The 15,001-nt window shown below is 59.5% G+C and overlaps 2 protein-coding genes across 2 annotated transcripts in view; one reads left to right on the plus strand and one right to left on the minus strand.

Moving 5' to 3' along the window:
- The first annotated feature begins 142 nt into the window (after window positions 1-142).
- Window positions 143-3,326, plus strand: LOC119089824 (neurocalcin homolog). Its single transcript, XM_037212640.1, has 3 exons — window positions 143-199; window positions 755-943; window positions 1,732-3,326. The coding sequence occupies exons 1-3, from the start codon at window positions 143-145 to the stop codon at window positions 1,924-1,926; spliced, it is 441 nt and encodes a 146-aa protein (XP_037068535.1). The 3' UTR covers window positions 1,927-3,326.
- Window positions 3,327-5,924: 2,598 nt separating this feature from the next.
- The window catches only part of LOC119089825 (5-oxoprolinase), a 34,367-nt gene continuing 25,290 nt past the window's right edge, over window positions 5,925-15,001 (minus strand). The window contains exons 24-26 of the mRNA XM_037212641.1: window positions 8,768-8,865; window positions 6,316-6,385; window positions 5,925-5,953 (exon numbers count right to left, since the gene is read on the minus strand). Coding sequence (XP_037068536.1) covers window positions 5,925-5,953; window positions 6,316-6,385; window positions 8,768-8,865 — 197 coding nt within the window. The remainder of the gene's footprint in view (window positions 5,954-6,315; window positions 6,386-8,767; window positions 8,866-15,001) is intronic.

Genomic DNA, 15,001 nt, shown 5'->3' on the forward strand with positions numbered 1-15,001 from the left:
TTAACGCGTCTGCCTTAATCACTGCGCCTCTGGGAAACCGGAGGTACGGGGCTCGATTCCCCGCGGTGCCCGCCCTGCCTGCCAGGGTGAGAGGCAGGCGACGCCGTATAGCCTCGGCAGCTGAGTGCGTCGTAAAACCCCAATGACAACAGAGCCGGACGCCGAGGATCCCTCGCTGTGTCAGAGGCGGACGCTGACGGCCCCTCTGCAGTGTCAGAGCTGGGCGCTGACGGCCCCTCTGCAGTGTCAGAGCCGGACGCTGACGGCCCCTCTGCAGTGTCAGAGCTGGGCGCTGACGGCCCCTCTGCAGTGTCAGAGCCGGACGCTGACGGCCCCTCTGCAGTGTCAGAGCTGGGCGCTGACGACCCCTCTGCAGTGTCAGAGCTGGACGCTGACGGCCCCTCTGCAGTGTCAGAGCCGGACGCTGACGGCCCCTCTGCAGCGTCAGAGCCGGACGCTGACGGCCCCTCTGCAGTGTCAGAGCCGGACGCTGACGGCTCCTCTGCAGTGTCAGAGCCGGACGCTGACGGCCCCTCTGCAGCGTCAGAGCCGGACGCTGACGGCCCCTCTGCAGTGTCAGAGCCGGACGCTGACTGCTCCTCGCTGTGTCAGAGCCGGACGCTGACAGCCCCTCTGCAGTGCCATACAGTGTTAGAGCCGGACGCTGACGGCCCCTCTGCAGTATCAGAGCTGGACGCTGACGGCCCCTCTGCAGTGTCAGAGCTGGACGCTGACGGCCCCTTTGCGCCGCCAGTTCGCCGAGCACGTGTTCCGCACGTTCGACGCCAACGGTGACGGGACGATCGACTTCCGGGAGTTCCTCTGCGCCCTGTCCGTGACGTCACGGGGTCGGCTGGAGCAGAAGCTCAAGTGGGCCTTCTCCATGTACGACCTGGACGGCAACGGGTACATCAGCCGACCGGAGATGCTCGAGATTGTCACGGTGAGAGCGTGGGGGTCCACGATCGCGGCTCTTGGAGTCTCAGTCCTTCTGGAAAGCTGTAGCCGCTGCTCTTGTCGTGATGTGACGTTGCCTCGCAGGCGTCGATGTATGTAGGAGTTGGTGATTTTGGCGCTCGGTGCTTTGCGTGATACTGAAAACAGCGGATTATCCGTTTTAATCCAACGACCTGTCGGTCCTCACAAATATCAATGTTTTTTGCTATTATTGTTTTTACCAAGTTAATGTACTGATATCAATATAGCCAGAGTTTTCATATAACGTTGTTGAACGAGTATCTCCCAGTATGTTGAGGGTCGATAATTCACCATAAGAGCTCTGAACCCAGAAGAATATTTTGCACCGCTAATTGTTGTGAAGGGGTCGCTGTTTTTAGTTTTGAGATGCATCATGGCTTGTTGTGTTTTTAAGGCTTTCTTTGATCAGCTCAAACCAATATGTTAAAATTATTTTCCTTGGCCGGCTTCATTGCTGCTGTCCTGCACCGGTACACTTGATCCTGATAAGTTTCCGTTGGCTGACGTCTGCTGCTTCCCCGCATTGGTACTCTTGAGCCTGATTTGTTTTTCCCGGCTGACACAAATCGCGGTAAACACGCCTTTGGCCAACACAGCACGAAAGCCATATCGTTTAGCTACTGTCAGGTAACACACCTTGGGTTTCTGCTCTCAAGCCACGCTGGCGGGCGCGGTGGCTCGGGCCACTGAGTCGCGCGCGTCGCTGCGCCGGCTCGCCGCGCCACGCGCCGCTGACCCCGACCCCGTCCGCAGGCCATCTACAAGATGGTGGGCTCCGTGATGAAGATGCCGGAGGACGAGTCGACGCCCGAGAAGCGCACCGACAAGATCTTCCGCCAGATGGACCGCAACCACGACGGCAAGCTCAGCCTGGAGGAGTTCGTGGAGGGCGCCAAGAGTGATCCGTCCATCGTGCGGCTGCTGCAGTGTGACCCTCAGGCGCAGTGACCCGGCCCGCCCGCTGCCTGCCAGCTCGGCCCGGCCCGGCCCGGCCCGGCCCGCGTCAGGGGGCGTCCCGTCGGCGGGGCGAGAGAGAGCGCCGGCCGGAGGCGGCTCGGGGAGGCCCAGTCCGCGCGAGACTCTGGTCCGGCGCGGCTCAGGAGGACACGCTACACCCGGTCCAGGAGGACAGCACGCCCGGCCGGGAGCATGCTCCGTCCGGCGGGGAGGACTCTGCCGAGCCGGCGCTGGACCGACAGCGACGAGGGGACGCCCCGCGAGAGGACGCCCGGCCAGGCCGGAGAGGACGGTTCGCCGTGCCGAGAGGACTGTTTACCGTGCCGAGAGGACGGTTCGCCCTGGCTAAGAGGACTGCCGATCCGACGTGGGAGCACGCCGCGGTCCAGGCTGCGTCCCGCGTCGTTGTTTCTCGATGATGCTCGGCGCCGGCATGTCGGCGCAACTGAGGAGTGGTCGGTGGCACTCTCTTTACGCTGCGTTTTTCTCACTTGGTGCGCCGCTGTGAGTCGGAAGTGCTTGTTTGGACGGGTTACCAGTCAGTTCTTTGCGGGTAACTATCGGCTGCCGTAAGATTCCGTGACGCGGCACCGCACCGAGACAGAACGCCTACGCTGAGCCGTGCCACCATTTCAAGAGCAGATTCGCGCGTGCCAATGGGTTTGAAGCTCCGTGCCTTATTTGAGCTTGGCTTTTCCGCGCCGCGGCCTCTGTCCGGTCGGGCTCAGTCGTGTCCTGTCCTGTCCGGCCGAGCCCTGTCCTGTCCTGTCCTGTCCTGTCCTGTTCTGTCCGGTGGTCCCCAGTCCTGTCCTGTCCAGTCGGGCCCAGTCGCGCCCCCTCGGCCGGCGCGCCCCGCCGTCGTCCGGTGGACGCAAGCCAGACCCGGCCCCCTTGGTGCCGGGTCTGGGATATCACCTTGGCGTCATACACAGTGGTCAGACCGTTGGCTGGCCTCCTGAATGGCCGCTGGCGCCGCAGACCGCAGTCCAGACTGGGTCGCCACGATGAGGCAGGCCACTGGCCACGGTGAACAATCCAGCCCATGCGTAGCACAGATTTGCGACAGATCGGCGCATCAACTCGCCCGTGCAAGTGATCCGTCAGGATCGACGGCACGAACCGCGGTTTACTTCGTGGACGTGTCGCGGCCCGGAATCAGATTAACCCGGGGTGTCACGTCCGGACCGCGCTCCCCGGCGGGCGGGGCGGCCGAGAGCAGTCCGTCCAGGCTGGAGGCGGGTCCGACGGCGGCCGCAGCCCGGGCCCGGCCCTTCACAGCTCGCCCGCCGGCCGGCCTTTCCTAGTGCGGCGCCGCCCGCACTGAGGTCACCAGGCATCGTCGGTGACGTCACCGGTCACCGCGCGGCCCCACCGTTCCTCTCTTGGTGTGTTGTTTTTGTTGGCGTTTGTACAGTCGAGTGCTAGTTGATGCTAGTTCCAGTGCACCAGATCTCGACTGCCCCCGGCGCGGTCCCAGCGGAGGGCGAGCGGCGCGGGTTCGCGGCCGGCTGGGGGCTGAACTTTAACACGAGTCTTGCCGGCGCAGCGACGCCCCGCCGCGCGGGTTCCCGCTCTGGCCGTCCCCGGTCCCCCGTTGGCCCGCGCTTTCCAGTCCTGTTTGGCGAATAAAGTGACTTCAATCGGACCGTGTGTTTGTGGAGCGGGGGCGCCGGGCGCCTCCGGAGCGCGGTGCTGGGACATGAGCAGCGATGTCGCGACGCAGGCAAGAAGCCCATCTTCATGAACGTGTAGCGTGGTGAGGATTTTGGATTTCTATATTGGTTGCCAGTGGTGTTCGTGCTGCATTCACACCGGGGCCCTGTTCTTCACTGACAAGTGAAAGACCGTTCACCATTTCGAGTGGCCGTTGGTCGGTCCGCGGTGCGTTAGCTGAGGCCCAGTGTTCTTCATAGCCGAGCCAGCTCATTGAGGTCAGCAATCTGAGTTTGTCACAGGTTCGTGCGTCATACGCGGCTTTGAAAAACGCTGTAAGTCCAAATATAAGAGAGAATGATCGTGCGATGCAGCCACCAAGACATATAGCGTGCAGGCAATGACGCACTTGGACTTATTTGATTGCAGTTACTGACGACTTGGGTCAAAATTATCAGTGCTTCACGGCCATCCAAAATACGGTTGAGAGCTGCCCACTTGCAACCGTACGGGACCCGCCAACAGCGCGTCAACCATTGCTTGGCGTTGCTATGTGAAACCCGTGAATTACCGTACCGTATCGCCTCCCGGCCATGTAGAGCACGAGTCTTCTGTGGCATCGTCAGGACAGAGTGTACGTGGTGGATCGAAAAGGCTTATTCGAAGTGGGGAATGGGCTTCCAGTTGCCAATGAAGAACGGTGCTCCGGCTTACTTATGACGTCACTCAACCTTGCGCTGACCGAGAGTGAGAAAGTACCACGCCTTCGCCTGCATGGCGAGGCGCATCGACGGCGAACGCGTGCTGATGGATCACCCGTGACGAACAATGAGCAGCTTCGGAACCGTACTGGATGGCATGTTCGGACGATGCGTTTATGACAACATAGGCTGACGATAGCTGTGTGATGTGGCGTTCAAGTGCGTCTTATCGCGCTCTGCACGTCTCCAGTGGGCTGGACCAGGTGGCCCCTGCATCTCTGCTCATCTTTGGACTTTGCCGCGTTATTCATCACGCGTCTGAGGCAGTCATCTGCGGCACCACGGATTAATTACGGCGGAAAACTTCGGTGCTACGACCGACGGTGACCCGGACGTCTTCACAGTCCAACGCTGGGCTCACGTCTCAGAGCGGTCCTTCAGGCCGTGTAACTGGCGCGGCGCGCCTCAGCGCTGGCCGGCCGCGCCTCAGTCGCTGCTCCACGCGGCCGCGACGGTGTCGGTTCGAGACCCACTGCCAGGCGCTCCGCCCCCCCCCCCTCGCTACCATCAGCGCGGGAGGCCGCGAAGTTTGAGACCCACACCGACCAAGCACGTGCCTCCTGCCATAAACGAAACCTAACGAGCCGCGCTATTGGAACCTACCGCTACCGTTGCGTACACACAGCCAGATCTCCCGACAAGCTGTCCGAATCCTGCATAACTGCTCCTCGGGCGCCGCTCATGCTGCGGTGTCCACCCCCGCACCGCGTCCTGCGCCAGCGGCGCGACGGCCACTCTGGAGACCCTCCAGCGTCTGCGGCGTCCGCCCCCGCACCGCGTCCTGCGCCGGCGGCGCGACGGCCACTCTGGAGACCCTCCAGCGTCTGCGGCGTCCGCCCCCGCGCCGCGTCCTGCGTCGGCGGCGCGACGGCCACTCTGGAGACCTTCCAGCGCTTCCAGCATCAGACACGCCGCGCTCGGATCATGAGGTGTGACTGGACGCCGGCGCACGGCTGATACTGGCGGGGCCCGCTCCAGGGTCCAGCCGTCCGAGGCCGGGGCCGGGGCCGGGGCCCGACACAGGCTCCAGTCTCCACACTGCGTCGTCCAGGAACACACGCACGCACCAAGCACGCACACGCACGCACACGCACGCGCGCACGTTCGCATGTGCACACGTGCGCGCACGTTCGCATGCGCGCGCAAACGCACACGTATCGCACACGCACAAGTACTACCTTCAAAGGTGGCCAATGCCACGCCAAAATGCACCGGCCGAAGTTGCGTCTATATAAGCTGCACTATCTGACCGTTCAGTCCATAATGTGTATTACTCCACTAAGAGTGACAGCACTGATATACCGTATTGCACTTGTGTACTGCATTGTACGCATGCCAGCCAGGTGCTAAGGACCTGCAATAAAGAACCCCACATGCAAAGGCGTTGCCCGGCACCCCGTCACACCACATATGGGTAACAGCACAGCGAGTTGGCGCATTATCAACGCTCCGCATCATAAAATGTTTTCATCGCCTCCTTTCAACAAATACAAATTCGTTGACATTTAACATTCGCCGCACGATGCGTAGAAATCTGGTTGTAAAAGCGTCTCAGTCTGATGCTAGCCCAAACTACTAGCGTAACCGTTCACCTAGGGCGCTACCTGCGGCCAAACGGTACGTTAAACAGCAGACGCGCGCGCTGCTTCAGATCGATATATAACAGATCCCAAGGCACGCGGAAGGCACCGTTTGTCACATTCCACCGGAAGACCATGCATCCATGCCAGACCACCCCACAATACAGAACACGACCATCGGAACATTCGGTCCGGATCGTTGCACTACCAGGATCGCTAAACCAAGCCCCCCCCCCCCCCCTTTCTGGATCAGCTGGTGGTGGTGCTGACTCCGACACGACCTGCCGACAGCTGACTGCGTCACTACACGACTCTTGGCCAGCAGGTAGTCGTGCAGGCTGCCACGCGCCAGGAATGTGCGTGGCGCGCCCTGGCCGGCCCCCAGGCCTCCGCCGGCTTGAGGCCGCCCGGCGAGCCGAACCCGCCGCCGCCCGGCGTCAACAGCCGGAACGTGTCCTGCCGGACGGGTCAACAAGGTCACCACACGGCGACGGTGGCCAAAGGCGTGCCGCGGCACAGGTCAGTGGAGGTCACCGCCGCGGGTCCGGCTCCAGCCGGGGGCCGTGCCAGCTACAGGGCGCGCAGAAGTCGTTGTTCTTCCGATAATTTCCATCCATACCGTGAGCCGCGGTCAAATTAATCGTCGAGCTACGCAACCATCAAGGATCACAGAAACTATGGGCGAAAAAGTACAGCTCTCCCGCGTCATTAACGCAGTGGGCGTGGAACAATTAAATGTCTTAAAATACGCCCCACGTGTATAGCGCTGCACAGTCGGGTGAGCCGGCGTGATTTGTTCAGGCGCTGTATCCGGAGAGTGATATCCTGCCCAAGTAAGAGCTATACATAGTGAAACAGCACCCGAGAGGGTGCGTCACTGGGACTCCCCATATAATGCTCTCATATGTCTCCACCGGCTACCGTAATTAAACGCTCAGAATAGCTGAGTTCAATGACAGAATTGGAAAGCGAAAAACGTTGACTGCCGGACCCATTCAGGTGGCAAGTTTTCGTCAACGCACTTTCGATTTGGTGCTGGTAAACAAAAGTGCAATTTCGTGATTAGAAAACAAATTTGGTAAATCGTATTTGGTCACTTGGGTGGATCGCAAACTCCCCCCCGAGCGTCCCCAATACCAGGCAGATGTTGTCCCATCAGAACCTGGAGTGCCACTTTCTTAGGAACATATATTGCAAAATGGCGTGGTGCCAAGAGCCTATACCCAAGCAAGGGGCAACATCCGCCAACGGAAATTATTTCCTGCATGTAGAGACGCTCGAAATTAACCGGAAACTGTGCAGCTCGCGAGGGCGTCGGCCCCGACGATCAAAGACACTTTGGTAACTGGTAAACTTGAAGAGGTAATCCGGGCTTATCACAGCGAACTCCCAGTCAAAGAGCTTGCGAAACCGAAACGTGACACGTCAACGAGCAGGTGTGATGGCCGGGGAATGCGACCCCCCCCCCACCCCCCCCCCCCACCCCTTGAATCCCCGTGTAGCCGACGGCACGTTTCCGGGCCGTGACGGGCGGTGTGCCAGCGAGTCGGCGGCCTGACCGTGCCAACCGCAGGCCGCAAACCCCGCCCGCGTCCGTGGCACCGGCGCTGGCTCCATCAAACGTCGGTTCAGCTCCACGGCGCCGGCTCCATCAACGTCGGTTCAGCTACACCAAAGCGCCTGTTCAGAGCCGAGCGGGCCGGCCGTGAAGGGACTCGGCGCGCAAGATCGAGGCGCCTGGATGAGTGGGCTGCCATGTGCTCCCTTTGCCTTTGGCTGCTTCCGCCATTGCATTAAAAGTTCGCAGATCCAAAAACGCTTCGGAGCAGTTTCAATAAACTGCGCATCTTCTGTTCTTTCCGCGCTCTTGGCGCAGGGCTTGGCATCAAATTTTGATGCCGCGAGTCGCAGAGACCGTAGGAGTTACACGCAAACTCCCACATCATGGACGGCAGCAAGGGCAAGGCGGCGCATAAGCGCTGAGGACTGTCTGCTTAGTACGTGCGCCCACATTACTGATCGTGACCTGGCCCGCGCGACGAGAATGCCTCAGCACGGGCCCACTGCCCCTGCTGCTGAAGCCCTGACGGCACTCCAGCGAACGCCAGCTCTGCTCACTGGCGTGAGGACGGTCCGAAGTCGTCACGTCGCAACACGCCCCGGGCCAACAGGCGCCTTGCAGACACGTCGATAGGCGAGAAGATAGCGGCCAAATGTGGCCTGGTACCTACACTGCATTCAGTCATTCTATCTACACCTAAGGAATTCGAGCATTCAGGTCGCTCATGTGAACAGGACCATTGTAAGTGATTCATAAAGTCACGATGGGTTGCCTCCATTCGTTTTTCATCCACAACAGATATACATGATAGCAAGTCCGTTCTGAGAAGTTTTTTCCTGAGGATTCAACTATTTTTGATGGATGCTAACTATGTCTAAGCTTGCAACGTACATGTCTTTCCCTTGCAAAAGTGTCATACTCACGGAGTTTTCGGAACAACTCGTTGGACTAAAACTAGCTGAAAACAAACGTGGATAGCGTGTGTGCACTGATACATAACGGTCCAACGTCATCACGCCAACACATCACACAGGACGCTTCGTCTGACAGTTTTCCAGAGTAACATCCACTGACATCCAGGGTCAACACTAACCATTCCGTGCTTCAAATCCAACGACAACAGCACACCCAATGTCAACGTCCCACACTGTGTGCACGCTGTGCTAGCCCCGCTACCCCTTGTGCTACCGCAGCTACCCCCGCTAGCCCAGCGCCTGGAGCGGGAGGAGAGGAGAGGGGCGCCGCCAGCCGCCGGACGGTCGCGGCGGGTCACTCACCCCAGTGGACACCAGGACGGATGTCTTGGCGCCCAGGCTGATGGTCCGACCGTCGTGCTTCAGCAACAGGTTCTGGCCGCGAGCTCCCGGAGCGCCCCCTGCCGGCACGGCCCGGTCAGGTCTGCTGACGTCACAGCCGGGTCAGGTCTGCTGACGTCACAGCCGGGTCAGGTCTGCTGCCGGCACGGTCCGGTCAGGTCTGCTGACGGCACAGCCGGGTCAGGTCTGCTGACGTCACAGCCGGGTCAAGTCTGCTGATGTTACAGCCGGGCCAGGTCTGCTGACGTCACAACCGGGTCAAGTCTGCTGATGTTATTGGCGGGTCAGGTCTGCTGACGTCACAGCCAGGTCAGGTCTGCTGCCGGCATGGTCCGGTCAGGTCTGCTGACGTCACAGCCGGGTCAGGTCTGCTGACGCCACAGCCGGGTCAGGTCTGCTGACGGCACTTCAGATGCTGGTTAGATCGTTGCGTCGCACGCGACGGTGGAAGGGCCACCGCGCGGACCTTCCCCTCCCCGCCCTGAGCCGACACCCTGCAGCGGTGCTTAGTTTTGAAAGTCCGCTGTAAAAAGTGCACGCAGAGGTATTTGATTTTTTTCATTTGACTAGTGGGGCGTGTTTTCATTTCAGTGTGGTTGCAAAAAAAGTTTGTGGTACGGCGGTAAACTTATGAGTCAAATTACAACGACACTTTTTTACAAATTTGTATCGTGCTAACAGACCACATATTTTGTGAATTAGCAAGGCTGGAATGGACAGAACCAGACCTTACTAGCTTCCGAATATTAATGCCGAAACGTATTGGTTGGCATCTTGTTGCTACGAAACTAACCAAATCGACAACGAAGAAAGGACGCTTGAAACAAATTGGCAACCTCGCCCAAACGAGAAAACATTGCGCAAACTGAAACGTAAAATATATGGATTCATTACCTACGCTTATCAGAGACAATGACGACATAGGCGCATCAATTAAAGCGATTTCTGATAGGGAAGACCTTCGCCAGTCACTCGCTGCAATAACAATGCTTTTACCGCGATAATTTAACATTCTTCCAATCCACTACATTTTCCACTTCTCGCACCTACTACAGTCCGTCATTCTACCTGAGCTCCGAGCTCTTTTGTTTTGTTCAGGGCCCAATGCTGCACAGTACCATACAGATCGTGGTACATTATTCTGCCGCTTACCGCACTTTTGCACGCCGTTTCCTAGGAATGCCTTATCGAGGACCGTGGGGGGGGGGGGGCACGTACCGTCTTCAGCCGCTCTGAACCACCACCAATAGATGACCTGGCTCACGCGATGCATCAACGCAGCACCATCAAACGTCACCCCTCAGTCTCAAAAGCTGACAGCCGAGTGAGCTACATAACGGATATATTTACACCAATGAGATTTTGATGAAAGGTCTTAATGGAAGACTGCTTAGGAGGGGGTGTACGCCAAGGCCAGTGATGGCGTCATCACGTGATGTACGTTTTGGTTCTATACCTGCTAGCATATGAGGGCTAACGCATTTTTGTGGTCCTTTCATCAGAATGACCATTGAGCGGAGTGTGTCGAAATGCCACTGATGGCGTACCATGTCGTATGTGCTCCAGATTTGTGCCATCCAATAGGCGCTGGGCCGATTCCTTTTCACCGCACAGCTCCGTTAGAGTGCGTGACGTAAGCCATGCAGTGGCATCGTTCCTTGGCCAATCAGGTTCACGAGTCTACGATTCAGAGCTGCTTGGTGCGGCGAATCCAGTAATTCGCATGTTTTCTTTCTGACTCGGAACAGCATTGCACGGACGCGACAAGCCGTTACGTGACCACCCGTCGTTGAGCGCACGCCCGCACCCGGCCAGCAGACGGCTCGACAGTCGGCCATCAGAGCGGCCCACTCCGAGCCGGTGCGCGAGGACCCGCGGCGACCCCCAGCGCAGTCCGAGACACGGCCGCGGGCGGCGTCGCCATGTGGCTGCTGACCCTGCTGCTGCCGGCTCTGGCCGCCGGCCTCACCGGCGACGTGTTTCAGCCGCAGCGCGAGCCCCATCACGAGCGAGGCGGCCGTCTCTCTGCCGGCGGTCAGCAGCCTGCGCTGCGCGCTCCTCTGCATCCGGCTGGGGCCCGAGCTCTGCGTCGGCTTCAGGCGCGGCCCGGCCGGCGCGTGCGACCTGTTGGACGTGCTGCAGTATCGCCCGACGTCGGCGCCGGCCGACGAAAGCGTCGACGTCAGCTTCGAGCGTCGGGTGCCCTGACAGCGCGGCGCCGTCTGCCCGCCCGACTGGGCCGCGTTCAACGACAGCTGCTACTTCCGGACCGCCGCGCTGGGCTCCCGAAGCGAGTCGCGCGCCGCCTGCAGGAAGCTGTCCCCGCCAGCCCAGCTCGTCTCGATCAACGACGAGCCCGAGCTGGCGTTCCTGCTGCACGACCCCTGCCGGCCGGCCGCGCCCGAGAGGCTGAGTCCGACCTTCGAGACGGGCGCCTGGCGAAACGAGGACGGCACTGCCTTCGGCAGCGCGATCGAGATCGAAGCGGACGAAGGCGGCAGCCTCAGCACCGGCGCGGGGTTCGCCACAGACAAGCTGACGACTCGCGTCTTCACGGACCGGCTGGCGGCCGTGTGCGAGGCGCCGCTGCCGACGCACCTCCCGCGCCGCTGTCCGGCCGGCTGGCTGGCCACCGCCACCCACTGCTTCACGCTCCACCCGCAGAAGGAGCCGTTCGTCAAGGCCGACGAGAAGTGCGGCCAGCTGGCGGCGGGCGCGCGCCTGGCCCACGCGCCCGACGCCGTCACGGCCGCCGTCATGGAGGCCTACGCCCGGCAGGCAGGCCTCGAACAGTTCTGGGTGGGTGTCACCCGACGAGGCGGCCGAGGGCGAGTGGCGATCGGTGGACGGGTCCGTGTGGGGGCACGCCTGGCGGCCGGGCTCCCCCGGCGGAGGCGTCGACGAAAACTGCGCCCTGAGCAATCGCGGCGACCTCGGCGACAAGCCTTGCAATGATCGGTACCGATTCATGTGCCGTCTGGCAATAGCCGTCGCCTAAGACGCTTCAGGGGGCGTCGACGCCGTGCGCGTCCCTAACTGCAAGACCACGAACCGGCGGCGCCGGCGCCTCTCCAGTCGCTGAAGACCACCGCACGCAACTGACGACTTTCGCGTGCGACTTCACCACACGCGGCCGAACCGAAGGCTCAGCATCGAGCCGTGGGACGCCGCCGGGCCACGCTGGTGGTCGGCGCAGCTGAGCCAGTAGGGCGCGACGAGATCCTCTAAACACGAGAAAACAGCGACCCGTCGTTTACCTCCCAGTCGCACTTCACTCACGCTTGAAGGCTAGTTCTGCAGCCCTGGCAATGCTGAGCGAAACTTTGTCCCACAGTTCCTTTGGGGGCCTTAGGTTAGCTGCTGACCCACGTGGCGCCAGCGCGACACTTCGTGCAGCACTGCGGTGGCTCAACGAAATTCGTTAATCCAATTGTGCCTTCTCCTTTTAAACAGCACACTGAGAAAAAAAATCCGGACTTAAAGTGCCCGAAATGTTTGACGCCTGAAGCAATGTTTGAAATAATGTAGCTCCATGACCACACTTAAATTTGCATTGAGTGAGCACCTTGTGGCGCGGCATGCCATACCCGCTATTAGCCCCCCCCCCCCCCCAACAGACCCCTACCTCCCACCCCTCACCCCCCCCCCCCTCCCACACATACACACGCACACATACACCACACAGTTACCTTGGCCGTGACCCTGCCGAGCTGCGTGAAGCCGCATTATCAGCTGAGAGCTGCGTCGGCCTTACGGCGCCGTGTCTGGTGTGACCGCGCCGCCGGATAAACATGGCGTTCGTGTCGGTCCGGTGACGGCCCGACCATACCGCCGGCGAGGGTTTCGCTGGAGCTATTCAAGGCTACATGGTAAATGTTTTGGCCTGATTTGGAAGTTAAATAAACAGCATTCCTGATCCCTTATGCACCCCATATTGTCGAAAACATGCGACCAAATGCCACGACCGGATGAGCAGATGACGTCGCTGGCCTGCCGTTTGGCCCGAGGATTTGCCACACTCCAGTTGCAGCACGCGTTTGAACGGATGCAGCCAGCGCCGAGGACCGAGACCTAGCGCAAAATCAACTTCTCAAATAAGAAAAAGCATGCGCATATTTGTCTACGGTACTAATAAATGCACACATGTCATTGTATTACTCGTGCGCTCAGGCAGGGGCGCACAAGACACAATGAGTTAACATCTCTCCGCTTCGCTCCCCCGGTGCGGAGCAAGAGCCGTGGAGACAGCGCTCTGTCTCCGTTCTTTGTTTCAACGAGATCCTTCTCTGGCCGCACCACTCTGCACTTCGCGACCTGCAAACGCCGCACTCGACGCGAGCCCAACGTGTGATGCGCACTTGCACACACCGATGGTCTCCACAGCCGAGTGGATGCGCGGCGTCATCTGAGCGGCGCCCCATTCCAATCAGACTGCCAATACACGAAGCTCGTCTTTGGATGCGCGGCGTCATCTGAGCGGCGCCCCATTCCAATCAGACTGCCAATACACGAAGCTCGTCTTTGGATGCGCAGCGTCATCTGAGCGGCGCCCCATTCCAATCAGACTGCCAATACACGAAGCTCGTCTTTGGATGCGCAGCGTCATCTGAGCAGCGCCCCCTTCCAATCAGACTACCAATACACGAAGCTCGTCTTTGGATGCGCAGCGTCATCTGAGCGGCGCCCATTCCAATCAGACTGCCAATACACGAAGCTCGTCTTTGGATGCGCGGCGTCATCTGAGCGGCGCCCCATTCCAATCAGACTGCCAATACACGGAGCTCGTCTGAACTCCGATTTAGAGCGGCATAGTTCGGTTTTAATCGCGTCTGACCTCTGATTCGAGGAACGTGGTGCAAGGAGGAATTCCAATTCAGTGCAGCTGCTCCCAGTGGGGATGATGGACTGAATACCTCCCTTAATGACGTCAGAAGTGCTAGGTGCAGCCCAGTTCACGGAAATACGTACGGAGATACAGCAACGGAAATACGTGCATGGGTACAGTAATGAAAACATGTACACAGATACAGCCGAGTGGCATCAACGTAGGGCGTCTCATTCACCGCATAACCGCGGAGTTGGAGGGTACGAACATTAAATATGTGAAGTTCGTTCGGCATGACGCAGCCGTTTAATTCGTACTTCCCAAAACCTGCTTTTGCGCAACAAAGTTCCAGCGTCTCCAAGGAAGTTGCATCACTCACGAGTCCCTTCTGGCACTGCCCCGAGGGCACCGAGCCAGTCGACTTGCCCAGAAAACAACTCCCGAGCCTCGCCCAAATTACAATTTTTGTTTCGCCGTACAGCGCACCCGCAGCACACAAAACTAGCACGCCAAACCCGACGTGCCCATTTCGAAATGCAGCGAGCAGGTGCGGGATACTGCTGCTGACAGCTGGCCAGCACGGTAATGCGCCACACATCTCGCAACGTTGCGTCTGCGCCGGCACATCCCGGTGCCAACGTTTTCCGAAAATCAGGGATTTCACACGCCGCTGACGACAGCCAACGTGGTGGCCATGTGAAGAGCGTCACAAGCGATATATTGGTCTGATGATATCCCGGCAGCATTCACATTCAGAGGCTTCTCTATGGCGCTGCAGCTACCATAATAGTATTAGGTCAGACTTATTACGCTGGCCTGATCCTGACAGCATAGATATACTAGCAAGGAAGGCCTCGAGCTCCTGCTTTTCAACTATCATATCAAAACATTCACCCAATGGGTTTCTACCTTTTGCAACATCACAACCCACAAGCGGAGCAAAATTCAATGTCAGGTTAAATCTCATCTGGGTCGTAGCGCGTAATGCGCGTTGCTAATGTCGTGTATAATATATGTGAACCCGAAAAATGCTGGGAATAATCATCGCCATACGTAGTCCGGTTAAAACACAGCAGCGCTATCGAGAACCCCACCAACCGAAACGCCCTACCTTCCCACCCAGGCAACCAGTTCGCTACATACAGCGCAGGAGTGACGCCAGCAGGGGCCGAGACAGTGCGGGGGCACACGGTACCGCCAGTCGGCAACGCGCGGGAGACGGCGCGGGGTCACACGGCACCCATGGCCGGCCACGCGAGGCCGAGACAATATGGGAGAATACAGCACCGACGGCCGGCCACGCGGGGCCGGGGCGGCTCACGAGCACACGGCACCGCCGGCCGGCCACGCGGGGCCGGGGCGGCTCACGA

Source organism: Pollicipes pollicipes, unplaced genomic scaffold (assembly GCF_011947565.3).
Source record: "Pollicipes pollicipes isolate AB1234 unplaced genomic scaffold, Ppol_2.1 Scaffold_3087;HRSCAF=3621_pilon_pilon_pilon, whole genome shotgun sequence".
NCBI lineage: Eukaryota > Metazoa > Arthropoda > Thecostraca > Pollicipedomorpha > Pollicipedidae > Pollicipes > Pollicipes pollicipes.